We start from the raw sequence: 27,705 nt of genomic DNA, 5'->3' as shown, positions 1-27,705 counted from the left end.
AGCATCAATTCATATAAATCTTTCCAGGTTTTTCTGAAATCTGCCTGCTATTCATTTAAATGGTGTTCTATTACATTCACATGTCCCAGCTTGTTCGCTCATTACCCCAATTGATGGAGTAATTTTCAATGTTTTTGCCACCACAAAAAGAACTGTGAATATACTCATCATCCTGCTATTGCTATTGTTTCAAACTCTAGGGACTATGCCAGGAAATTCTAAACCACACATTTCTTGGAATTTTTATCTTTAATTGTGCCTCAGTCATTTTCTTTCATGCTGCCATGATGTTTTGGGGGGAGTCTACTTGCCTTCTCCCCTACTTTGTGCCTCTTTCTCTGAGAAATGTTACTGAATCATCATCACCATTCTGTCTGGAAAGTATATGGTTTTTTTTTGCAAGGCACATGGGGTTAAGTGGCTTGCCCAAGGCCACACAGCTAGGTAATTATTAAGTGTCTGGGACCAGATTTGAACCCAAGTACTCCTGACTCCAGGGCCAGTGCTTTAGCCACTATGCCACCCCAAGGAAAGTATATGTTAACGGGCTTCTCTGTTTTAATCATCATCTTTATGATTTCCCAGACCATTTTGGTTGTCTCCTCCATTAAATTGCAAGTTCCTTGAGGGCAAAAACTCTAGCTTTGGTATTTGTATTCTCAGCTCTCGTTGTATTTCAAAATTGAAGATCATTCATAGTAAGCATTCAATAATTATTTAAATAGATTTTGTCATAAAGTTTCCATTAAAATTTTAGTGTAAAAAATCCTTCTGTGACATAATGTTTGAGAGCCACTACTTAATGAGTCTGCTTGAGGTTCTACTTGGAAAACAATGCCTCTCAAATAGTCTTTCTTTAGAATTATAAAATAACTTCTGGAATTGTAAGGAATCTGAGAAATCATCTAGTCTTATACCTTTACTTTTATAAATGACAAAACTAAGGCTCAGATAGACTGAATGACTTGCTCAAGGTCACACAGGGAGTAGTAAAATGGAAACAAGGGAATTAGTATAGAACCTCTGACTCTAAATTCAATGTATTTTGAATTCTAATCCAGGCTCAAAGGATTAGCTTGCTTTATTTTCCTTATCTGAGATTTAAGAATGGTGTTTCTATTGGAAATTTGCACTGTAGTGAATAATAATCTCAATAAATTCTTGTTTATTTGCTGAGTGTATTTGGAAAAAAAATCTCATTTATATTTCTACCAAGAATTGTACTAAGTAGCTATGTTTCTATTTCTAGGTGGTTTCAGAAGAATTCACTAAATGGGAGAGTGGAAATAAAAATAGAAATCCTACAAGTTTCAGAATTGCCGAAACTTTTGATATACAAGGTCTAGTAAAATTATTTGTTGAAGAATTTATTGTTTATTACTATTTAGCAGTACTAATTACTTACTTAACTTTTAGTACTTACTATTTAGTAGTAGTCAAAATTCTAAGCAAAGTAATGATGTCCAAATGAAGAATAACACATGAGTAGAGAAGATATCAAATCACATATAATATTTCTTGTAATCTTTCTTTGTCCTGAAAGTTCTGAATTTTGGTGATGACATCTCTGAGAGTTTTCATTTTGGGAGGTGATTTGCTGGAGGTGACTGGTGAATAACCAGTTTTTTTCTGGACAGCTTTTATTTATAATTTCTTGAAATGTCGCATGCAGACTTTTTAAAAACCATAGTTTTCAGTAAGGTCTTATGATATTTCTGACTTGTTTCTCTTTTCCTATCTTTGATATTCTATATTTTTTAAGCAATAAATTTTTATTTCAGGAAAGCTTTTTTAATTAATACTACACATTGTACTCAAATTATCCATGTTTTCTTGTAGGTTTTCTTCTGTTCTCTACTATGCACTGTTTATTTTTTTTCCTCCCAGCTCCCCTCAATGAGAGTTGATTTCCAGAACTACTAGATCTTTCCCCCCATCTATTTCCTCTCTATCAATTCTTCTTCTCACACTTCATTTGTATAAGATGGTAATTCTTTTTTAAAAAATCTTTTCTTAGACCAATTTACTTTTAAGAATCCCATCCTACTCAGCTATACTCCCATCTTTCTTCTAACTACCCAGTTACTAATACCAATCCTGGTTATGTGGTTTACATTTCCATGCATAGATAGTAAACAATTTATCCTTTTTGAGTCCCTTGTAATTATTTTTTTTTGTTTTTTGTAAGGCAGTTAAGTGACTTGCCCAAGGTCACGCAGCTAAGTAATTATTAAGTATCTGAAGTCCAATTTGAACTCAGGTCCTCCTGACTCCAGAGCCAGTGTTCTATCTACTGTATCATCTAGCTGCCCAGAGTCTCTTGTAATTAGTTTTTGATGTTAACTTTATATTTCTTTTGGTGTTTTTATGTCAAAATTGTCTATTAAGTTCAGATCTTTTGGTAAGAAGATATTGAAAGGGGCAGCTAGGTGGCGTAGTGGATAAAGCACCAGCCTTGGAGTCAGGAGGACCTGGGTTCAAATTCGGTCTCAGACACTTAATAATTACCTAGCTGTGTGGCCTTGTGCAAGCCACTTAACCCCATTTGCCTTGCAAAAACCTAAAAAAAAAAAAAGATTTTGAAAGTCTGGCAATTCATTGAATGCCCATTTTTTCCCCCTTCAGGAATAAACTAACTTTGCTGGGTAAGATATTTTGGGCCAGTGTCAGTTCTTTTGCTCTTCAGTGTGCTGTGTTCCAAGCTGTGGTCTTTTAAAGTAGCTGTTGTTAGGTCTTATGTAATTTTAATTGTGGTTCCACCATATTTGAATTGCTTTTTTCTTTTTGCTCAATATTTTCTACTTAACCAGGAGGTTTGGGAATTAAGTTGATATTCCTGTCAATTTTCCTTCTAAGATCCCTTTCAGGTGATGATTGGTAAATTATTCCTATTTCTATTTTCCCCTTTTGTTCTAAATTCAGGCCATTTTTCTTAGTTATTTCTTGTTTTGTTGAATCAAGATTCGTTTTTTTATCATAACTTTCAAGCAGTCCAATTATTTTTTGTGTTTTCTTGATCTACTCTCCAAATTTGTTGTTTTTCTTGTGAGATGTTTCACCTCTTCTAATGTTTCATTCTTTATAGTTTGTTTTATCATTTCTTGGTCTCTTATAACCACTGGCTTCCCCGTGCCCAATTCTAATGTTCAAAGAGTTGCTTCCCTTCTTAAGATTCTGGATCTCCTTTTTCAGTTGATTTTACTTTCTTTTCATAATTTTCTTGTTTTTCATGAACTCTTTTTCTTTTCTTTTTTTAGTTTTTCTTAGTCTCTCTTATTTGATTTTTTAAATTTAAACTTTATTTTTTATTTTTCCCCTCAGTTACATGTAAAAACAATTTCAACATTCCCTTCCAAAACCATGAGTTTCAAATTCTCTCCCTGCTTCCCACCCCATTCTCCTTCATTGAGAAAGGAACTTACTTGGTATAGGTTAAAAATGTGTAGTCATAAAAAATATTACTACAATAATCATATTGAAAAAGTAAACATAATTCCCCTTCTATCCAAATATAACTTCTTTTTATTACCTTCACATCCACCCTTCTCTCCCATCCCTTTTGTCTCCTACTTTTCTCTAGGGTAAGATAGATTTCTATACAAAATTCAGTGTGTGTGTTATTCTCTCTCTCTCTCTCTCTCTCTCTCTCTCTCTCTCTCTCTCTCTGAGTCAATCCCAATGCAAGTAAGGCTCTCTGCTTCCCCTCACATCTCACTCTTCCATTCCATTGCAAAAAAAAGAGAGAGAGAGAGAACTCAAGAAAAATAAAGTGGGGAAAAAAACCCCACATGCTATAGTCTGTATTAGACACCATTACCTCTGACTTTGGGGTGAATAGTATTCTTAGTCCTAAGTTCTTCAGAGTACTCTTGGGTGAGCATTGCTGAGAAAAGGTAGGTACTTCAGAGCTGATCATCCTGCAATATTGCTGTTACAAAGAACATTTCTCATTGCATGTCTCATTTAAGTTTTTAACAGAGTAGCCTGTTCATCATTTCCCATAACAGAATAGCATTTCATCTCAATATCCAGCTCCCCATCACAAGAAAACTGCTGCTACAAATATCCCAATACATAAAGATTCTTTTCTTACTGTATTTCATATCTTCTGGAATGTACACCCAGCAGAAGCACTGTTAGATCAAAGGGTAGGTATGGTTCTATAGCCCTTGGGCATAGTTCCAAATTACTGTACATAATTGTTGAATCATTTCACAAATCTGCCATCAGGGTATCAAAGTCTCAATTTCCCTACATCCCTTTGTCATTTTCTCCTGTCCTACTAACCAATGCAATAGATATAAGGTAGTAGTACCTCAGAATTGTTCCAACTCTCATTTCTCCTATCAATAGTGAGTTAGAACATTTGAACAATGATTTAAATAGATTGCAATGATAACCTCATCTGAAAACTATTCATATCTATTTATCAATTGGGGAATGGCTCTTATTTTTATAAAGTTGACTCAGTTCTCTCTGTTTGAAAAATGAGGTCTTTATCAGAGAAACGTTTCAATTTTTTCCCAATTGCTATTGCTAACTGTATTTCCCTTCATCCTATTCCCTCCCACCCCCATTTATTCTATTCTCTCTCTCTTTTTACTGTCCCTCCTCAAAAGTGTTTTACATCTAACTATGCTCTCCCACAATCTTCCCTCCATTCTATCACCTTCACATACACACTCCTCCCTTTGTCTCATCCCTTTCCTCTCTTACTTTCCTCTAGGTTAAGTTAGATTTTTCTACTCAATTGAGTGTGTATGCCATTCTCTCTCAGTCATTTCCAATGAGAGTAAGGTTCACTCACTCCCCATTACTTACCCTCCTCTTCTACTTCACAACAAAAACTTTTTCTTGTCTCTTTTATGTAAAATAACTTACCCCATTCTACCTCTCCTTTCCCTTTCTCCCAGTACATCCCTTTCTTGCTCATTAACTCCATCTTTTTAATATGATCATACATTCAAATTCAACACTCACCTGTACCTTATCTAAATATTCTCCTTCTAACTGCTCTAATAAATGAGAAAGTTCATATGAGTTTTCAGTTTCATCTTCCCATGTAGGAATATAAGCAATTCAACATCATTAAGTCCCTTATGATTTGCCTTCCTGTTTATCATTTTTATGCTTTACTTGAGTCTTGATTAATTTTCTGTTCAGCTCTGGTTGTTTCATCAGGAAAGTTTAGAAGTCCCCTACTTCATTGAATGTCTACCTTTTCCCTTGAGAAAGTATGTTCAGTTTTGTGGGTTAGCTGATTCTTGGTTGTAATTCAAGTTCTTTTGTCTTTTGGAATATCATATTCCAAACTCTATGATCCCTTAATGTAGAAGCTGCTAAATCTTGTCTTATCCTGACTGTGGTTCCATGATATTTGAACTGATTCTTTAAAGCTGCTAGATTTGTTTTCTCCTTGACTTGAGAGTTCTGAAATTGACTATAATATTCCTGACAGTTTTAATTTTGGGATCTCTTTTTTTTCAAGACAAATGGGGTTAAGTGGCTTGCCCAAGGCCACACAGCTAGGTAATTATGAAGTGTCTGAGGCTGGATTTGAACTCAGGTCCTACGGACTCCAGGGCCAGTGCTCTATCCATTGTGCCACCTAGCTTCCCTCACTGTGCCACCTAGCTGCCCTCACTGTGCCACCTAGCCACCCTGGGATCTCTTTCAATTTCTAGTTTACCTTTTGCTTCTAGGATATCAGGGCAGTTTTCTTAGATAATTTCTTGAAAAATAATGTCTATGGGGCAGCTAGATGGTGCAGTGGATAGAGTATTGGCCCTGGAGTCAGCAGGACCTGAGTTCAAATCTGACCTCAGACACTTTATAATTGTCTATCTGTGTGACTGTGGGCAAGTCACTCAACGCCATTGACTTAAATAAATAAAATTTAAAAAAAAAGAAAAATGATGTCTAGGCTCTTTTTTTGGTCTTGGTTTTCAGGTAGTCCAATAATTTTAAAATTGTCTCTTCTGGATGTGTTTTCTAGATAAGTTTTTTTCTAAGATATTACATATTTTCTTCTAGTTTTTCATTCTTTTGGTTTTGTTTTATTTTTTTTATTTCTCATAAAGTCATCAGCTTCCCCTAGCTTCATTCTATATTTTAAGAAATTATTTTCTTCAGAGAGGTTTTGTATCTTTTTTCCATTTGGTCATTTCTACTTTTTTTAAGGCATTCTTCTCCTCAATGCCCTTTTGGACCACCTTTTTCCTTTGACCCAGACTGGATTTTAGGATGCTATTTTCTTCATTAATTTTTTTGTATTGCCTTCACCAAACTGTTGACTTGGTTTTTATGTTTCCCGACATCACTCTCATTTCTCTTTGCAATTTTTCTTTTACCTCCCTTACTTGATTTTCAAAATCTTTTTTGAGTTCTTCCATGACATGAGACCAATTCATATTTTTCTTGGAGGCTTTGGATGTAGAAGCTTGGACGTTTTTATCTTCTTCTCAGTGTGTATTTTGATCCTCCATATAAACAAAGCAATTTTCTATGGTGAGATTTTTTTCCTTCTGTTTTTTTGCTCATTTCTTCAGTCTATGACTTGATTTTTACATTTTGTTAAGATGGAACTCTGCTTCCAGTGACCTGCAAGTTCTCAAATTATCCAAGGTCTTATGAAAGACTATGACTGCGTTCCTCGACTAGGTTCTGGTCTGTGGATGACTACAACATTCCACTGCACGCAGTAAGCTCTATTGTGCTTTGGCTCTTTTTCCTGAGACTGGGGCCCCAGACTGCAACCTGAATCTGAGTATTGGCAAAGCAGCACAGTCCTGCCTCAGGGGTAGCAAAGAGACCTCTGTAATATCCTCATTTTTTAATGTGCAATAGTGTCCAACACAATCATAGAGAAAGCTTATTCAGTCATTTCCCAATTGATGATCATTCCTTTGATTTCCTATTCTTTGTTACAATATAAAGAACTGTATACATATTTTTATTCCTTTCCCCTTTTTTTAAAAAAATCTGTTTATGATCCAAACAGTAGTGATACTGTTTGACCAGAGGGTATTAATAGTTTGGTCATAATTCCAAATAACTTTACAGAATGGTTGGATCAATAAGCACTTTTTTTTAGTTTTTTGCAAGGCAATGAAGTTAAGTGGCTTGCCCAAGGCCACACAGCTAGGTAATTATTAAGTGTCTGAGGCTGGATTTGAACTCAGGTCCTCCTGACTCCAGGGCTGGTGCTCTATCCACTGTGCCACCCAGTCACCCCAATAAGCAATTTCAATTGTTCCACATTACCTCTGTCATTTTACTTTTCTGTTATATTAGCCAATTTGATAGGTGTGGAGTGGTAGCCCAGAGTTTTTGTTTGTTTGTTTGTTTGTTTGTTTTAGGTTTTTGCAAGGTATTGGGGTTAAATGGCTTGCCCAAGGTCACATAGCTAGGTAATTATTAAGTGTCTGAGGCCAGATTTGAACTCAGGTACTCCTGACTCCAGGGTTGCTGCTCTATCCAACACCTCAGAGTTGTTTTAATTTGTGATTTAGAGCATTTTGTTCATAGGATTGAATAAAGCTTTGATTATTTCATCTGAAAACTTATTCATTTCCTTACACAACCTATCAGTTAAAAAATGGTTGTTGTTGCTACAAATTTGACTCAGTTCTCAATATGTTTGAGAAATAAAATCCTTATTAAAGAAACTTACTATAAAATTTTTTGTAATTATAATTACTCTCTTATATTGCCCTCCATCCCATTTCTTTCCTGTTAATCCTACTCTTTTTTTTTCACCCTGTCCATTTCCAAAAGTGTTTTGCTTCTGGCTTTTACCTCATCCAATCATCCTTCCCTTCTATCAGCACATCTCCTCTTTTTCCATTTCCTTCCTGATTTTCTGTTAAGACAGATTTCTATATCCAACCAAATATATACATACATACATACGTATATGTGTGTATGTATGTGTGTGTTATTCCCTCTTTGAGTCAATTCTCTTCAAAATCAAGTTCATGTTGTCCTCTCTACCCCACCATTTTTCCTTCCACTAAAGCTTCTACATGTCTCTTTTATGTAAGATCATTTACCACTTCGTACCTCTCCCTTTTCTCTTTCCCTAGTGTATTTCTTTTCTCACCCTTTAATTTAATTTTTTAGCTATCACCCCATCATATTTAATGTACAGACATTCTCTCTATCTATACTTCTAATTTCTCTAATAATGAGAAAGATTATAGGACTTACAAATGTAATTTTTTCCATTAAGAATGTAAATTTATTGAATCCCTTATGATTTCTCTTTCCTAGATACCTTTTCATGCTTCTTTTGAGTAATATTTGAAAATCAAAATTTATATTCAGCTCTAGTCTTTTAAATTTTTTATTTATTTAAGGCAATGGGGTTAAGTGACTTGCTCAAGGTCACATAACTAGGCAATTATTAAGTATCTGAGATCAGATTTGAACTCATGTACTCAGGGCTGGTGCTCTATCCACTCCACCTAGCTGCCCCCAGTTCCAGTCTTTTCAACAGAAATACTTTTTAAGGTTTTTGCAAGTCAAATGGTGTTAAGTGGCTTGCCCAAGGCCACACAGCTAGGTAATTGTTAAGTGTCTGAGGCCGGATTTGAACTCAGGTACTCCTGACTCCAGGGCCAGTGCTTTATCCACTGCACTACCCAGCCACTCCTCAACAGAAATACTCTAAAATCTTCTATTTCATTGAATATCCATTTTTCCCACTGAAGATTATACTAAATTTTGGGGTAGGTGATTCTTGGTTATAATCCTAGCTCTTTTGCCCTCAAGAATTTCATATTCCAAGGCTTTAGTATAGAAGCTGCTAAATCTTGTATTATTCTGACTATGACTTTGTGACTTTTTGGTTGTTTGTAATAATTGCAGTAATTTTTCTTTGTTCTAGAAGCTCAGGAATTGGTTGTAATATCCCTGAGAGTTTTCATTTAGGAATCTCTTTCAGGAGATGATTGGTGGATTCTTTCAATTCCATTTTTACTTTCTGATTCTAGAATATCAGGGCAATTTTCCTTGGTAATTTCTTGAAAGATGATATTTAAGCTCTTTTTTTTTTGTTTGTTCATGGCTTTCAGGTAGTCTAATAATTCTTAAATTATCTCTTCTGGATCTGATGTCTTCATCAGTTGTTTTTCCAATGAGATATTTACATTGTCTTTTATTTTGTCATTCTTTTGATTTCGTTTTAATGTTTCTCGCTGTCTCCTAAAGTCATTAGCTTCCACTTGCTCAATTATAATCTTTAAGTAATTATTTTCTTCAGTGAACTTTTGTGCCTCCTTTTCCATATGGCCAATTCTACTTTCTGAGGAGTTTTTTCTTCAGTGGATTTTTGCATCCATTTTTCTATTTGGCCAATACTGCATTTGAAAGAGTTCTTTTCTTCAGTGAATTTTTGTATATCTTTCTATTTGACCAATTTTGCTTTTAAGGTATTTTCCTCTTCACTAGATTTTTGTGCCATTTTAAGCATTTGACCTCTTCTGTTTTTTTAAGGTATTACTTTCTTCAGAATTTTTGTGTTTCCTTTATCAAACTGTTGACTTTTTTCATGATTTTGTTGTATCACTTTTATTTTTCCTCCCAATTTTTCCTCTACCTGTCTTATTTGCTTTTAAAAATCCTTTTTGAACTCCTCCATGACATGAGGGCAATTCATATTTTTATTTGAAGCTTTGTATGTAATATTATGACTCTTTTTTCTTCTCTTGGGTTTCTGTTTTGATCTTACCTGTCATCACAGTAACTTTCTATAGTCAGGATCTTTTTTTTCTGTTATTTGCTCATTTCTTTAGTCTATTTCTTCATTTTTAACTCTGTGCTAATATGGGACTTTGCTTCTGGAATGGAAGGATAGTGCTTTAAGATTTAGGTTTTTGATTTAGCTCTTTTCAGAAATAATTCTAGGGTCTTATAAGTTTTTAGTTCTTCCAAGGAGGTATGATCTAGGGAAAGATGTATTTACTATTCTTCTGCTCTTTGCTCTAATCTATGAGCAACCATAAACAATTTTTCCACCTTGGATTGAAACCAGAGTCCCAGATCCCCTGTGGCCACAATCTCTGGTGTGTTAGTACTCTTCCTTGCCCTGTGTCTGAGACCTATGACTATGACCTAGATCCAAGTATAGGCAATGCAATAGAGTACTGCCTCCTGTGCCAGCACAGGTACCACTTTAATATCCTTTTAACCAATTATCTGACCTATTTGCTGTCTGTGGCCTGAGAGGTCTGGAAACTATGCCACTGTTATCAGTGATTCAGTCAACCTCAAAATGTACTGATGGTTTGCTGGGGCAAGGTCTGAACCAAACTATGCTTCACTCTCACCTAAATGCAACAAAACTTTCCATTCAACCTTCTAAGTTGCCTTGGACTGAAAAATTGTTTCACCCATTCTTTTTGTGGGTTTTACAACTCCTTAATTTGTTCTGAGACATTATTTAAAGTTTAATAGAGGGGAGAGATCCTGCTTTTTTCCTGCCAGTTTGACTTCGCCCTAGATTGTTAGATTTCTAAGCCTCACTGAATAGTTTTCAGGGAATCTGGACTACTTTTTGTCCTAGCATGCCACCTTCCTCCTGAAATCTCTGCAACTACAATATTCTTAGGTTTTTGGCCACTAGTTACATTTATTTGGTATGAATCAATCAGATACAAGACCAACTTGTCTTTTATTGCCCCTATAAAATCTGAGACTAGTATTTTCTCAATTGAATACATGACTTCTATATAGATGAACTTAAAACTTAACCAACCTAATCTTTCTGTCTCATCAAATTTCATTGTATTGATACATAGAAAAATGGAATTGCACAGTAGATTTTAGAATCAGGAAAGACTAGTGTTTAAATTCTACCTCTGATACCTACTATTAATTCTTTGACCATGAACAATCATTTAACCTCTCAAGGTTCCAAGAATTCTCTAATATTAGAATTAATTAATGAGTTGCTAATCTACATTGGTAGATAGGATCTCTGTGCTAAAAGTTCCCTAACCTATGTATAAATATAAGCTGGGAGCAGGAGGAGTCAGAGACAGAGAGCTAGAGAGACAGAGAAGATATACCCATTCAGTTCTTCTAATCTTTTCAACCAAAAGTTCATCTGTTTGTCCTTTAAAATTAAAGTCAAAAAATTTCTTGAAGGAAGAAGAAATAAGAAAAACATAGCAAATTCTTATAAAACTAGTCACAGGATTCATTTTGGTGTCTTGTTTTTTCTTCTTGTTTATTTAGATTTCTTTGGAACTGTTTCTAATACTACACCAGGAGTTTATGAAACAACAATTGGTTCCATTTCCTTTATTGTTGCCTCTGGAGATATTTCCAAGGAGCAAGAAGATGTCATTGTAAGCTCTACAAGTGAAACATTTACCTATAAAGGAGGTATTGTATTTATAAATATTTAAATTTTGTTACATAGCAAAGTAATGAAGCATTTTTAAAAATTTGAATGATGATGGGATGATTTCTAGATCACTATTTCTTTTGAAGAGAGCTTATTGTAGTCTTAAGAGGTATATAAAGGCTAGACTTTTTCCTCTAAGAAGGGAGATAATTTTTTCCCTTTTTTTCACTGACATTAAATTAGATAAGGACTTCACAATCATAAAAAGATAGTAACTGATGAGTTTTTTTAAATGATATTTGATTAAACTCATCACCATGTATGTGGGAATTAGCATAATCCCCAAGCTTACTATCTATAGTAGACCTCTATTCTCATTGAAGATTAATTTCTAATTTATTTTTTCATTGCACAATATATACTTTTCCAAAAGAACAGCTTGGTTATATTGGTCATTTAACTGAAGGGGGAATATAAGTGAAATGATTCTTTCCCACCTTCTCTCTCATCAATATTAGTTGATGTAGTCCCAGAAGGCCCAGAATATATCACAAGGTAGTAATGAGGGGAAAATTAATATAAAGATATATAAGGTAGAGTCAAAATGGAGAAGTAAAGTAAGTATTGCAGCAATAGCTTCTGGAATTTTTAGCTTAGAGAAGATAAGGGAATTGGATAGCTGATTAGAAAGAGATCCTGTCACAGCACTGATTGCAGGATTTTGGCACAATTTGGCCACTTCATTGTGCATTCACTGTTCCAGGTCTTAATGTCAGGATGTAGAGGAGTGCTTATAGTTGTAAGGGACTGGGGGTAGGGAAGTTCTAGGGCAGAGAAGTGTGCCAATGTTAGTGACTGCCGGGGTACAGATTCCTATGCTGGGTAAAGATCAGAGCATAGACCAGGAGAGCAGTAACAACACTTTTCCCTGGATCACAACAACCTGAAAGCTCTGGAAAAAAGTTATAGAAATAGACTGAACTAACTTTCAAACAAACAGTGCAAACAAAGCTGAAACTTGGGACAGTGTTCCACTCTCCAAAGTAAGCAAAAATCAACTTTAAAATAAAGTTAAAAGTCAAGAAATATGCTGGAAAAATAGGAAAATAACAAAGAACCGGACAATTGTTCAACTTACATTCCCTCTACTTTGAGACATTCAAGTAACTGTTTTCACACTGTTGTCTTTTTCTGAGTTTGTGTTTTTATCTTCCTTGACATTTTTAATTATGAAAGAGTGAAAAAGGATACACCAAGAGAAGAGAAAAAGGAGAGGAGGAGAGGATCATCTCATGTAAATGAGGCATATAAGAAAGAACCTATATAATGGAGGTGAAATGGAATGAGGGAGAATGATGAGGAACTACTAAAGTTTGCTTTCATTGAAATTTACTCAGAAGGAAGAATATATATATATATATATATATATATATATATATATATATATATATATAATTGAGCCTATCTTTAAAAATTATACTCCCCCCCCCCATTTTTAATCCTATTCTCCTCCTACTTCATTGTTGGGTAAACAGACAGATTAAGGGAGGCAGTACTCAGAAGCAAAACAGACTGTCATTTTATTTTGTTTTGTTTTTGCAAGGCAATGGGTAATTACTAACTGACTGAGGCTGTATTTAAACCTGGCTCCAGGGCCAGTGCTCTATCCACTGCACCACCTAGCTGCTCCCAAAACAGATTTTTGAGGAGGGGAAAGGATAAACCAATGAAAATAAGATAGAGGGAAATACACAGTAAGTAATCATAACAGTGAATGTGAATGGGATGAACTTATCTGTAAAATAGAAGTAGAGAGCAAAATGGATTAGAAACCAGAATTCAGCAATATATTGTTTACAAGAAACATACTTGAAATAGAAAGAAAAACATAGAATTAAAAAATAGTTGAACCAATATGTTTCAGGGGAGGTTAGAGGAAATTAGGAATAGCAATCATGATCTCAGGAAAAGAAAAATAAAAAATAGACTTCAATAAAAGCCAAATAAAGGAAATTATCTTTTGTTAAAAAGAACCATGAGCAATGAAGTAATGCAATTAAAACATAAATACATTAAATGGCATAGTATCTCAATTCTTAAAGGAAAAGCTAAATTAATTGTAGGAGGTGAAGATAGTATAGACAGTAAAGTTATGCTAGTGGGGTATATCAACTTGCTCCTCTCAGAATTAGATAAATCTAATCATAAGATAAATAGGGAAGAAGTTTAAGGAGATAAATAGAATTTTGGAAAAGATAGATAGATAGATAGATATGGACAACATTGAAAGGGAATAGTAAACCATTTCCTGGACTGTATATGGCATCTTCAAAAAAATTGAACATATATTAGGACACAAAAACTCCCCCAAAAGTGCAGAAAAGCAGAAGTATATAAAAGTATCCTTTTCAGACTATAATACAATAAAAATTATATTCAATAAAGAAAAGGTCTTGGAGGCACAGATTAAAAATTAATTTGAAACCAAATGATCCAATCTTTAATAATAACTGGGTCAGGGGTAGCTAGGTGGTGCAGTGGATAGAGCACTGGCCTTGGAGTCAGGAGTTCAAATCCAGCCTTACACACTTAATAATTACCTAGCTGTGTGGCCTTAGGCAAGCCACTTAACCCCGTTGCCTTGCAAAAACTAAAAAAAATATATAATAATAATAACTGGGTCAAAGAACAAATAATATAAATAACAATTTTAAATATTGAAACACCATGCCAAATTACATGCCAATAAAACAAATGATATAGGTAAAATAGATGAATATTTTTACAAAAATATAAGTTCCCAGATACAGAGGGTATAGAATGCTTAAAAGACCTTAGAAAAATAAATTCAGCAAGTCATAAATGAGTTTGCTAAAGAAAAAAAGGACCAGATGAATTCACAAGTGAGTTCTATCAAATATTTAAAGAACAATTAATTTCAATAATTATTTTAAACTATTTGGAAAAAATAGGTAAAGGAGTCTTGCCAAATTCCTTTTATGACACAAATAGGTTTTTGATGCTTATACCAGGGAAAGAATAAACAGAGGAAGAAAACTTTAATAAACATAGGAAAAAAATAAATTTTCCTCAATAATGTTGTAAAAATTTTAAACAAAATGCCAGCAATGAGATTATACTAAGAGATCACAAAGATCATATACTATGACTAGGTGAATTTTATAATAGAAATGCAGGACTAATTCAGTGTTGGGAAAATTGTAAGTATAATAGACCTTATCAAAAGCCAGTCAGAATCATATAACTTTATGAATAGATGTAGAAAAAGTTTTTGCAAAATATTACATCAATTCCTATTTAAAATACTAGAAAATATAGGAATAATTGGAACTTTTCTTAAAATGATAGGCTGTATCTATGTGAGCAGCTAGGTAGCACAATGGATAGAGCCCTGGCCTTGGATTCAGAAGGATGGGAGTTCAAATCTGGCCTCAGACGCTTGCCACTTCTAGCTGAGTGACTTTGAGCAAGTCACCTGTCTCTGGTTACCCCTCATCCAGAGTCAACTCCAGTCATCCTGATTCATATTTGGCCACTGAACCCAGATGGTCTAGAGGAGAAAGTGAAACTGTTGACTTAACATAGCATCCCCCTCACTCAAATCCAATTCATATGCTTGTCATAACATCACCTCCCTGATATCATGGTCCTGTTCTAAAATGAAGGACAAACATTATCTATCTGAAACCAAAAGAAAGCATTATCTATAATCAGAATAAAAAAGAAACCTCCATAAGATCAGGAATGAAGCAAGGATGTCTCCTCCATTACACAATATTGTACCCCAAATTCTAGCTTTTGCAATAAGACAAGAAAAACAATTTGAAGGATTAATAATAGGCAAGGAGAAAATAAACTATCACCCTTCATAGATAATGTGATAGCATCCTTTGAGAACTCTAGTATCAACTAAAGAATTAGTAAAAACAATTGACAACATGGGAGGATATAAAATCATTCCACATAAATCAATAGCATTTCTATGTGTAAAACCCAATAGGAAGAAACAGAAATAGGAAGTTGGATTTGAAATAACTGAAGACAATATGACATACTTGAGAATCTACCTGCCGAGACAAACCTAGGAACTATATGAACACATTTGCAAAAAACTTTTCACACAAATTGAGATAAACCTAAATAAATGGATAAATATTTACTGTTCATGAGTAGACATAGCCATTATAATTAATATGACAATTATATCTAAATTAATTTTTGTATTCAGAACCATCTCAATCAAACTACCCAAAAATTTTACAAGCTTAAAAAAATAGCAAAATTCATCTGGAAGAACAAAATGTCAAGAATATCAAGGGAATCAATGAAAAAAAAGGTGAATAAAGGTAGTCTCTAGTAGTATCAGATCTTAGTTTGTATTATAAAGCAATAATCCTCAAAACAATCTGGTTGAGAAATAGAGTGATGGATCAGTGGAATAGATTAGGCACACAATACATAGGAGTAAATGACCAATGTAATTTAGTGTTTGATGAACTCAAAACTCACTATTTGACCAAAATTGCTGGTAAGACTGGAAAGCAGTTTGTCAGAAACTAGGAATACAGCAACATTTCATACTGAGTACTAAGATGATTTAGGCAGAAAGGATGATATCTTAAGCAAATCAGGGCTTAATGGAATACTTTGCCTGTCAGATCTATGGATAAGTGAAGTATTAATTGCCAAACAAGAGACAGAAAGCATTATTGGATCTAAAATTGACCATTTTGAATGTGAAGTTAAATACACAGGGAAATGCAGCCAAAATTAGAAGAAAAACAGGAAATTGAAGAAAAAATTTTACAAGTTTTTCTGAAAAAGTCCTCATTTCTCAAATATATAGGGAATTTAATCAAATTTATAAAATCAAGTCTTTACCTGATAGATATAAGATGAAAGGGTATGAACAGAAAATTTTCAGCAGAAGAAATCAAAACTTTCTGTAGTCATATGGAAGGTGCTCTGAATTACTTTTGATTAAAAAAATACAAATTAAAACAACTTTGAGGTAGTATCTCACACATATCATATTAGTTTTTATGATAGAAAAGGAAAATGACAAATGTTAGAGAGGATGTTGAAAAATTTGGACATGAATTCATTGTTGGTGGATCTCTGACTGGTCCAACCATTCTGGTGAACAATTTGAAGCCATGCACAAAAAGTTATAAAACTGTGCATACCTTTTGATCTAGCAATATCAATACTAAGTCTGAACCTAAAGAGAACAAAGAAAAAGGATTTATATGCAAAAAAAATATTTGTAGCACTTTTTTGTGGTGGCAAATGATTAGAAATTGAAGGGCTACACATCATTTTGAGAATGTTTAAAAGGACTGTTATATTATTATTATGCTAAACAAAATAATGAGTAGGATGATTTCAGAAAAATATGGAATGATTTCTGAATTGTTGCATAGTGAAGTGAACAGACATGGGAAATCATTGCACACAGTAACAGCAGTACTTTAAGAAAATTAACTGTGAAAGATTTTAACTACACTGATCAATAAAATGTTATGTCAGTTCTGAAAAATTCATGATGGAAAATTCTTTCCACCTCTCAAGAGATAACTGATGAATTCTAAATGCAAGATGATGTATTTATTTTTTCACTTTCTTCATTTTTCTTGCCTTTTAAAAACAAAATAACTAATATAGAAATGCTTTGCAAGATTTCACATGTATAACGGAAATAACTTTTTCGGCTTTCTCAGTGGAGGGAGGGAGAGAATTTGGCATTCAAAATATTTTTCAAATGAACATTCAAAATAAAAAATAATACATTTTACCAAAAGCTATATCTATGTTTTTATGAGGTTAGAATGCTTCTGAGTCAAGAAGGTAGAAATATGACTGACAGTAAACAAATTATTCTACCTTTTGGAGGCTTTAAATAAGTTAGAGGCAATAAGACTTGTAGAAGTAGTATGGTGAAATCCATGAAGAAAGGCAAAACTGGATTTTTCTCTCTTCCTTCTCTCTAACAAAAAGCCTATTAATAAAATACATTCTACCAATATGGAAAAAAGAAAAAGTGAGTGTTTGTAACATATATACATTGTCAAATAATAAGTATCCACCCACATAGTGGCCATATCCAAAAATGTATCTCTTCCAACACTTTATGCCTATCAACTCTCTGTCTTTGTCAGTGAATAACATATTTTATCATATTTCCTCTGGAAAAAATACCTAGTTATTTATTAGCAATACCTACATTGTTAAAAGTTCTCAAGACTTTTTAAAGTTAATTTTTATTAAAGATATTATTTGAGTTCTACAATTTCCCCCCCAATCTTACTTCCCTCCCCCCCCACTCCCCTCACAGCAAGCAATCTGTCAGTCTTTACTTTGTTTCCATGTTGTACCTTGATCCAAATTGGGTGTGATGAGAGAGAAATCATATCCTTAAAGAAGAGACAAGAAGTCTAAGAGGTAACAAGATCAGACAATAAGATATCTGTTTTTTCCTAAATTAAAGGGAATAGTCCTTGAACTTTGTTAAAACTCCACATCTCCTTATCTAGATACAGATGGCACTCTCCTTTGCAGACAGCCCCAAATTGTTCCCGATTGTTGCACTGATGGAATGAGCAAGTCCTTCAAGGTTGATGATCATCACTCCCATTTTGCTGTTAGGGTGTACAGTGTTTTTCTGGTTCTGCTCATCTCACTCCACATCAGTTCATGCAAATCCCTTCAGGCTTCCCTGAAACCCTGTCCCTTCTGGTTTCTAATAGAACAATAGTGTTCCATGACATACATATACCACAGTTTGCTAAGCCATTCCCCAATTGAAGAACATTTACTTGATTTCCAATTCTTTGCCACCACAAACAGGGCTGCTATAAATATTTTTGTACAAGTGATGTTTTTACACTTTTTCATCATCTCTTCAGGGTATAGACCCAGTAGTGGTATTGCTGGGTCAAAAGGTATGCACATTTTTCTTGCCTTTTGGTTGTAGTTCCAAATAGCTCTCCAGAAAGGTTGGATGAGTTCACAGCTTCACCAACAGTGCAACAGTGTCCCAGATTTCCCACAACCCTCCCAACAATGATCATTATCCTTTCTGGTCATATTGGCCAATCAGAGAGGTGTGAGGTGGTACTTCAAAGAAGATTTAATTTGCATTTCTCTAATAATTAATGATTTAGAACATTTTTTCACATGGCTATGCATTGCTTTGATCTCCTCATCTGTAAATTGCCTTTGCATATCCTTTGACCATTTGTCAATTGGGGAATGCCTTTTTGTTTTAAAAATATGACTAGTTATATATATATATATATATACATATATATGTATATATATATATGTATATATATATATATATATATATATATATATATATATATTTTAGAAAGGAGTCCTTTGTCAGAATCATTAGTTGTAAAGATTGTTTCCCAATTTACTACATTTCTTTTGATCTTGGTTACAATAGTTTTATCTGTGCAAAAGCTTTTTAATTTAATGTAATTGAAATCATCTAATTGGTTTTTGGTGATGTTCTCCAACTCTTCCTTAGTCATAAACTGCTCCCCTTTCCATAGACCTGACAGGTAAACTAGTCCTTGATCTTCTAATTTGCTTATAGTATTGTTTTTTATGTCTAAGTCCTGTAACCTTTTGGATCTTATCTTGGTAAAGAGTGTGAGGTGTTGGTCTTATCTAAGTTTCTTCCATACTAACTTTCAATTGTCCCAGCAGTTTTTATCAAAGAGGGAGTTTTTATCCCAATGGCTGGACTCTTTGGGTTTATCAAACACCAGATTACTGTAATCATCTCCTGCTTTTACACCTAATCTATTCCACTGGTCCACCACTCTATTTCTTAGCCAATACCAAACAGTTTTGATGACTCATGCTTTATAATATCATTTTAGATCATGTAGGGCTAAGCTACCTTCTTTTGCACTTTTTTTCATTAAGCTCCTGGCAGTTCTTGACTTTTTATTTCTCCATATGAATTTACTTACAATTTTTTCTAATTCATTAAAGTAATTTTTTGTAATTTTGATTGGTAGGGCACTGAACAGATAGTTTAGTTTTGGTAGAATTGTCATTTTCATTATATTAGCTCTACCTATCCATGAGCAGTTGATATTGGCCCAGTTATTTAAATTTGATTTAATTTGTGTGAGAAGTGTTTTATAATTGTCTTCAAAAATATTCTGAGTCTGTCTTGGCAAATAGACTCCCAGGTATTTTATATTGTCTGAGGTTACTTTGAATGGGATTTCTCTTTCCAGCTCTTCCTGCTGTATCTTGCTAGACATATATAGAAAAGTTGAGGATTTATGAGGGTTTATTTTATAACCTGCAACTTTGCTAAAATTGCTAATTGTTTCCAGTAGTTTTTTGGATGATTTCTTGGGATTCTCTAAGTAGACCATCATGTCATCTGCAAAGAGTGAGAGTTTTGTGTCTTCCTTCCCAATTCTAATTCTTTCAATTTCTTTTTCTTCTCTAATTGCTGATGCTAACTTTTCTAATACAATATTGAATAGTTGTGGTGATAATGGGCACCGTTGTTTCACCCCTGATCTTACTGGGAATGCCTCTAGGCTCTCCCCATTTAATATAATGCTTGTTGATGGTTTCAGATAGATACTACCAATTATTCTAAGGAACAGTCCATTTATTCCTATACTCTCTAGTGCTTTTAGTAGGAATGGATGCTGTATTTTGTCAAAACCTTTTTCAGCATCTATTGATATGATCATATAATTTCTGATAGGTTTGTCATTGATATAATTGAGTATACTAACAGTTTTCCTAATATTGAAACAACCCTGCATTCCTGGAATAAATCCTACTTGATCATAATGTATTATCCTAGTGATAATTTGTTGTAATCATTTTGCTAAGATTTTATTTAAGATTTTTGCATCTATATTCATCAGGGAGATAGGTCTATAATTTTCTTTCTCTGTTTGGACTCTTCCTGGTTTAGGTAACAGCACCATATTGGTTTCATAGAAAGAGTTAGGCAGAGTTCCATCTTTCCCTATTTTTCCAAAGAGTTTATATAGAATTGGAACCAATTGTTCCTTAAGTGTTTGGTAGAATTCACTTGTGAATCCATCAGGCCCCGGAGATTTTTTTCTTAGGGAGTTCAGTGTTGGTTTGTTGAATTTCTTTTTTCTGAGATAGGGTTGTTTAGATATTTAATCTCTTCTTCATTTAACCAGGGCAACTTATATTTTTGTAAATATTCATCTATTTCACTTAGATTGTCAAATTTATTGGCATAGAGTTGGGCAAAATAATTTTGAATTATTATTTTAATTTCCTCCTCACTGGTGGTGAGTTCACCTTTTTCACTTATGATACTAGCAATTTGGTTTTCTTCTTTCTTTTTTTAATCGAATTGACCAGAGGTTTATCAATTTTATTGTTTTTTTCATAATAACAACTTTTGGTTTTATTTATTAATTCAGTAGTTTTTGCTTTCAATTTTATTAATTTCTCCTTTAATTTTTAGAATTTCTAATTTGGTATTTAATTGGGGATTTTTGATTCGTTCTTTCTCTAATTTTTTTAGTTGCATGTTTAGTTCATTGATTTCCTCTTTCTCCAATTTATTCATGTAAGCATTTAAAGCTATAATATATCCCCTGAGAGTCACTTTGAATGAAGCCCATAGGTTTTGGTATGTTGTTTCATTATTATCATTATCTAGGATAAAATGGTTAATTCTTTCTATAATTTGCTTTTTGGTCCACTCATTTTTTTAAAATGAAGTTATTCAGTTTCCAATTTGTTCTGGGTCTATATCTCCTTGGCCCAAGATTGCATATGACTTTCATTGCATTGTGATCTGAGAAAGATGTATTCACTATTTCTGCCTTTTTGCAGTTGATCATTAGGTTTTTATGTCCTAGTACATGGTCGATTTTTGTATAAGTTCCATGTACTGCAGAGAAAAAAGGTATATTCCTTTCTATCCCCATTCATCCTCCATAAGTCTACCATATCTAATTTTTCTAACAATCTATTTGCCTCCTTAACTTTTTTCTTGTTTATTTTATGATTAGATTTATCTAGATCTGAGTGTGGGAGGTTGAGGTCTTCCACTAGTAGAATTTTGCTGTCTATGTCTTCCTATAGTTCTTTCAGCTTCTCCTCTAAGAATTTGGATGCTGTCCCACTGGGTGCATATATATTCATTATTGAAATAAGTTTATTGTCTATGGTACCTTTTAGGAGGATAAAGTTTCCTTTCTTATCTCTTTTAATGCTATCTATTTTTGCCGCTGCTTTGTCTGAGATAAGGATTGCTACCCCTGCTTTTTTTTACTTCAGCTGAAGCAAAGTATATTTTGCTCCAACCTTTTATCTTTACTCTATAATGTATCTCTCTGCTCCAAATGAGTTTCTTGTAAGCAGCATATTGTAGGATTCTGGTTTTTAATCCACTGTGCTATTTGCTTACGTTTTAAGGGAGAGTTCATCCCATTCACATTCAAGGTTATGATTACTAATTCTTTATTGCCCTCCATGCTATCTTCCCTCTGTTTGTATTTCCCCCCCTCCCCCCTTATCCATATTCCCCAGTATTTTGTTTCTGAATACCACCCCCTTCAGTGTGTTTGTCCTCCTATAGCACCCCTCCCTTTCCTTTTTTCCCCACTCCCCTTCCCTTTCTCTGTCCCCCTTCCCCTTTTCCCCTTTTAAATACTTGAAAGGTTAGATGTTTTATAACTTAACTGAGTATGTGTGTAGTTTGACTTTAAGCCAAGTCTGATGAGAAGAAGATTCAGGTGTTTCTCATCTGCTCCCTTCTTCCCCTCTATTACCATAGTTATTTTGTACCTCTTAGTGTAATGAGATTTACCCCATTCAATCCCCTCCCTCCTCCCATCTCTTTCCTGTCACCCTTTTTAATGAGGTAGTGTTTTTTTAGATCATTCTATTTGAGTCATAGAAAATTCTGAGTGTTTGTCACTTTTAGTTAAGTATATTCTATCTAATAAAATTCTTGAGAGCTATTGGAGTCTTTCTCCCAAGTGGGGTTAAAGCCAGTTACATCCCATTAGATAGCAGTCTCATGGATAGATCATGAATGTCCTTCATTTCTGGCTAGGTATATTCTCTCTGTTAGAGTTACAATTCTGAAGATTTATGAGAATCTTTTTCGCCATGCTGGGATATAGCCAGTTTCAACTTACTGGCCAGCAGTTTTTTTTTTCTTTTACCTCCCCCCCCCTTTTTTTTTACCTTATCATGTGTCTCTTGAACCTCCTGTTTGATGTCCAAATTTTCTATTTAGCTCTGGTCTTTTCATCAGGAATTTTTGGAATTCTTCCATTTCATTAAATGTCCATCTTTTTCCCTGGAAGAGAAGACTCAGCTTTGCAGGATAGTAGATTCTTGGCTGCATTCCAAGCTCCCTTGCTCTTTGAAATATCTCGTTCTAGGCCCTTCGATCCCTTAATGCTGATGCAGCCAGGTCCTGCATGATCCTTACTGTGGCTCCTTGATATTTAAATTGTTTCTTTCTGGCTGCTTGCAGGATTTTCTATTTTATCTGATAGTTCTGGAATTTGGCCACAACATTCCTTGGTGTTTTCATTTTAGGGTCTTTTTCTGGAGGTGATCGATATATTCTTTCAATAACTACTTTACCCTCCTGTTCCATGATATCAGGGTAGTTTTCCATCACTAGATCTTGTAATTTTAAGTCCAGGCTTCTTTTCCTCTTTAATATTTTTGGGAAGTCCTATAATTCTCAGGTTGCCCCTTCTCGATCTATTCTTGAGGTCAGTGGTTTTGTTGATGAGGTATTTTACATTTTCTTCTATTTTTTTCTATTTTTTGATTTTTTTTGGACTGGCTCTTGCTGCCTCATGGAGTCATTAGTTTCTGCAGACTCCATTCTTTTTTTTAGGGTGGAGTTTTCTTTATTAACCTTTTGCAACTCCTTTTCCAATTGTTCAATTCTACTTTTGAAAGAGCTTTCCATTTGATCAATTGAGGTTTTGAGAGAATAATTTTCTTTTTGCATTTGCCCAGTTGAGGATCTGAGAGAATTATTCTCATTTTTTATTTGTCCAATTGATGATGTGAGAGATTTATTCTCATTTTTGTAATTGTCCAATTGATGATCTGAGCGATTTATTCTCCTTTTATATTTGTCCAATTGTATTTTCTAAGGATTTGTTTTCTTGTTGCAAGGTATTAATGTCTCTCCCAAATTTTCCAGTTGATTTTTAAGCTCCTTATTTCTTTAAGGAAGTCTTTCTGTGCTGAAGACCAGATCGTATTCTCCTCAGGTTCTAGGTCTTTCTGAGTTAGGGTCTTTCCCTTCCAAGAATTTTTCTTTGGATCCACCTTTCCGCTGACCCTTCTTCATTTTGCTAAGACCTTGAGTTGGGGAGGGGCTGGTTCACAGGGGCTTGGGATCACTAGAGGCTTTACTCACTGAGTGCAATTTCTCTGACTGGCTAGTAGGAGGTGTTGGTTGCTTTCTCTGGAGTGTCTGTGACCTTGATTGAGGCCTTCTCCCTTTTCTTCAAGGGAGAAGTTGGAGCTATTGAATTCTTTTGCCTTCAATCAATGGTGCTCTTTACCCTGGCCTGAGGTCATTCCTCAGCTGGGTAGGTTCTTCTGCTGACACACCTGGGCCTGAGGCAGAAGTAGTCTGTATTTGTTTTTCTGGGAAGAGGTCTCAGCTGTGATGGAGGCATGGACTCTGAGTTCCTCAGACCCTGGATCTCTCCCCCCAGCCCTGTCAGCAAACTCCAGAGGTCAGCGCCAACACCAGTGCCTCTGCTCCTTAGTTGACTCAAGCCCCTGACGTCTAGCCCCACTGCTGATCCAGCAGGTCCGGCTCTCCAGCCCCAATGCAGCTGCTAATCTGGCTGATCTGGGGCTGATCCTCCCTCTGAGCCCAGACTCACCCACCCGAATTCGTTCAGTGCTGCTGAGGGAGACAAATCCTGAGGTAGATGTTCTTTCTCCTGGCTTTCCTTTCTGGGTTTTGTGGGTCAGATTTCTGTTAAGAGGTTTAATTCATATGATAGATGGGGAAAATCAGGAGACTTTACAACTGTGCCTGTCTTCTCTCTGCCATCTTGACTGGAAGTCATCAAGACATTTTTAATGAAAAATTTTATTTTTCATTTTTCCATTTCATGTAAGAATAATTTTTAATATTCATTTCAAAAATTGCAAGTCCCAAATTCTCTGCATCCCATGTCCCCCCCTTTGAGAAGGCAACTTGATATAGATTGTACATGCTCAGTCATGCCAAATAAAATTCCCTATTAGCCATATTGTGAAAGAAAATATACATTTAAAAACTCATATGAAAAATAAGAAAGTAAAAAATAGTACACTTTGAGCTCTATTCAAACTCCAGTTCTTTCTCTGAAACTAAACAATATTTTTCATCTTAAGTCCTTGAAATTGATTTGGATCAATGTATTGCTAAGATGAGCTAAGTCATTCAATTAATCATAAAATATTGCTCTTACTATACAATGTTCTTCTGATTCTGCTCACTTTACTTTGTATCGGTTCATATAAATCTTTGCAAGCTTTTTAGGTTCACTCTGCTCATCATTTCTTATAGTACAATTGTATTCTATCACAATCCTATGCCATAACTTGTTCAGCTGGGCATCCCCTCAATTTCCAATTCTTTGCTCCACAGAAACATCTACTCTAAATATTATAGGTCTGTTTCCTTTTTCTTTGACCTCTTTGGCATGCAAACCTAGTGGTGGTATTGTAGGACCAAAGGGTATGCACTATTTTCTAGCCCCTTAGGCATAGTTTCAAAGTATAGCTCCACCAATAGTGCATTAGTGTCCACATTTTTCCATATCCCTGTCAACATTTGTCATTTTCCTTTTCTATCATATTAGCCAGTCTATATTTATGTGGTGGTAGATCAGTTATTTTAATTTTACATTTCTCTAATCAATAGTGAGTTAGAGCATTTTTCCATATGATTAATTATAAATAGTTTCTATTTCTTCTAATGAAAAACCACCTATTCATATCCTTTGAGCATTTATCAATTGAGGAATTTTTCTTATTTTTATAAATTTGACTCAGTTTCATATGTATTTGAGAAAAGAGGCTTTTATCAAAGAAACTTGTTGTATTCCCCCCCTCTCCCAATTTCATACTTTCCTCTTCCTTCTAATTTTGGTTACACTGTTTTTGTGGATCTGACAGATAAAATATTCAATTCACCCATAATTTTCTTATGAGATCATCTTTTATGTGTAAATCATCTACTCATTTTAACCTCATCTTGGTATATGGTGGGGAAAGGGTCTATTCTTACATTCTGTCAAACTATTTTTTAGTTTTGTTTTTTTTTTTAGGTTTTTGCAAGGCAAACAGGGTTAAGTGGCTTGCTCAAGGCCACACAGCTAGGTAATTATTAAGTGTCTGAGACTGGATTTGAACCCAGGTACTCCTGACTCCAAGGCTTTATCCACTATGCCACTTAGCCCCCCCCCTACTTTTCAGTTTTGCCAGCAATTTGGTCAAATATAAATCTTGACCATAAAGTTTGGGGCTTTGAATTTATTAAACACTAGATTACTATGATCTTTTACTAATATGTGGTGTGTATTTAACTTATTCTATTGATCCACCTCTCTTTTTCTCAGCCAGATTACTTTGATAATCAACACTTTGTAATCTGAGGTCTGGTACTGTTAGGCCACCTTTCTTCACTTTTTTTCCATTCCTTTAATATTCTTGACACTTTTGTCCTTACAGAAGTATTTTATTATTGTTATCATTATTATTTCTAGCTTGTAAAATATTTTTTTTGGCAGTTTGCAATAGCATTGAATAAGAATAAATTTGAGGTCGAGTTGTTGTTTTTATTTTATTGACCTGGTGTACATATGAGCAATTACTACTACTCCAGTTATTTAGATATGATTTTATTTATATGAAAAGTGTTTTTAATTATGATCAAATGGTCCCTCAGGCATTTTATATTGCCTGCAGTTATTTTAAATGGAGTTTCCCTTTCTATTATTTTCTGCAAGTCTTTGTTGATAATATGTAGAAATGTTGATTTATATTTTTTAGTATCCTACAACTTTGCTAAATTTGTTAATTGTTTCAACTTGTTTTTTATTCATTCTCTAGAATTATTCAACTATAACATCATATCATCTGCAAAGAGTGATAGTTTCCTTGTTGCCTATTCTAATTCCTTCATTTCCTTTTCATCTCTTAAGCCTATATGTAGCATTTCTAACACAATACTGAATAATAATGGTGATAATGACCATCATTGCTTTACTCCAGTGTAGTGAATAGAGCACTTGGAGTCAGGAGAATTGGAGTTCTAAGCCAGCATCAGACACTTGACTCTTACCAACTGTGTAACCTTGGACAAGTCACATTGCCTCACATCCAGGGCCATCTCCAGTTATCTTGATTCATATCTGGCTACTGGACTCAATTGGCTCTGGAGGAGACAGTGAGCCTGGTGACTTAGCACAGCACTCCTTCATTCAAATCCAATTCATATGCTTGTTATGGTATCACCTCCGTTCTGTTTTTTTAATCCATTCCTCCATCCTCCTCTATTTTATGAATATGTTCTTCTCATTCCCATTCAGTTCTGATCGCTGTTCCAAATTATTTCCTTACTATTTACCCTTTCTCTCCTCAAAAGCTTATTTTACCTCTGACCATTACCTCCCTTAATCTACTCTCCCTTTTATCAGTTCCCACTTCTTGAATTTCATTTCCTTGCTACATCCCTGAAAAGGAAGGTAGATGTACATGTTTCTGTTATTTCCTCTTTTAGCCAATTGTGATGAGAGTAAGGTTCAGGTATTGTATGCTACCCCCCATCTTCTCCTCTACTTTATTTTATTTTATATTTTTAGGTTTTTTGCAAGACAAGTGGCTTGCCCAAGGCCACCCAGCTAGGTAATTATTAAGTGTCTGAGGTCAGATTTGAACTCGGGTACTCCTGACTCCATGGCCAGCGCTCTATCCACTGAGCCACCTAACTGCCCCATCTCCTCCACTTTAAAAAAACTTTTCTTGTGTGCTTTTTATGTTATATATTTTTTATCCTTTCTCCTCCCATCCCTCTTTCTTATTTCATAATTTTATTTCTTTGACAGCATCCCATCATAGTCAATTATACACCTACCATATATACTTCTTCAAACTATCCTAATAATGTTAAAATTCGTAGGAGTTAGAAGTATCATTTAACCAAATAGTAATACAAAAAATTTAACCTTTTTGTATCCTTCATGATTTCTCTTCCATGTTTACTTCTTTATGTTTTTCTGGAGTCTTACATTTAAAAACCAAATTTATCATTC

At 34.5% G+C, this 27,705-nt stretch overlaps 1 protein-coding gene across 2 annotated transcripts in view; it reads left to right on the top strand.

Annotated features, from left to right (window-relative positions):
* Positions 1–27,705, top strand: part of LOC141507209 (protein mono-ADP-ribosyltransferase PARP14-like) — a 93,510-nt gene that overhangs the window by 37,680 nt on the left and 28,125 nt on the right. For both annotated transcript variants that reach the window (XM_074214656.1, XM_074214657.1), the window contains exons 9-10: positions 1,250–1,340; positions 11,239–11,388. In XM_074214656.1, coding sequence (XP_074070757.1) covers positions 1,250–1,340; positions 11,239–11,388 — 241 coding nt within the window. The remainder of the gene's footprint in view (positions 1–1,249; positions 1,341–11,238; positions 11,389–27,705) is intronic.

The sequence above is a fragment of the Macrotis lagotis genome, chromosome 1 (assembly GCF_037893015.1).
Source record: "Macrotis lagotis isolate mMagLag1 chromosome 1, bilby.v1.9.chrom.fasta, whole genome shotgun sequence".
Classification (NCBI taxonomy): domain Eukaryota; kingdom Metazoa; phylum Chordata; class Mammalia; order Peramelemorphia; family Peramelidae; genus Macrotis; species Macrotis lagotis.
This window is presented reverse-complemented; position numbering and strand designations above follow the sequence as displayed.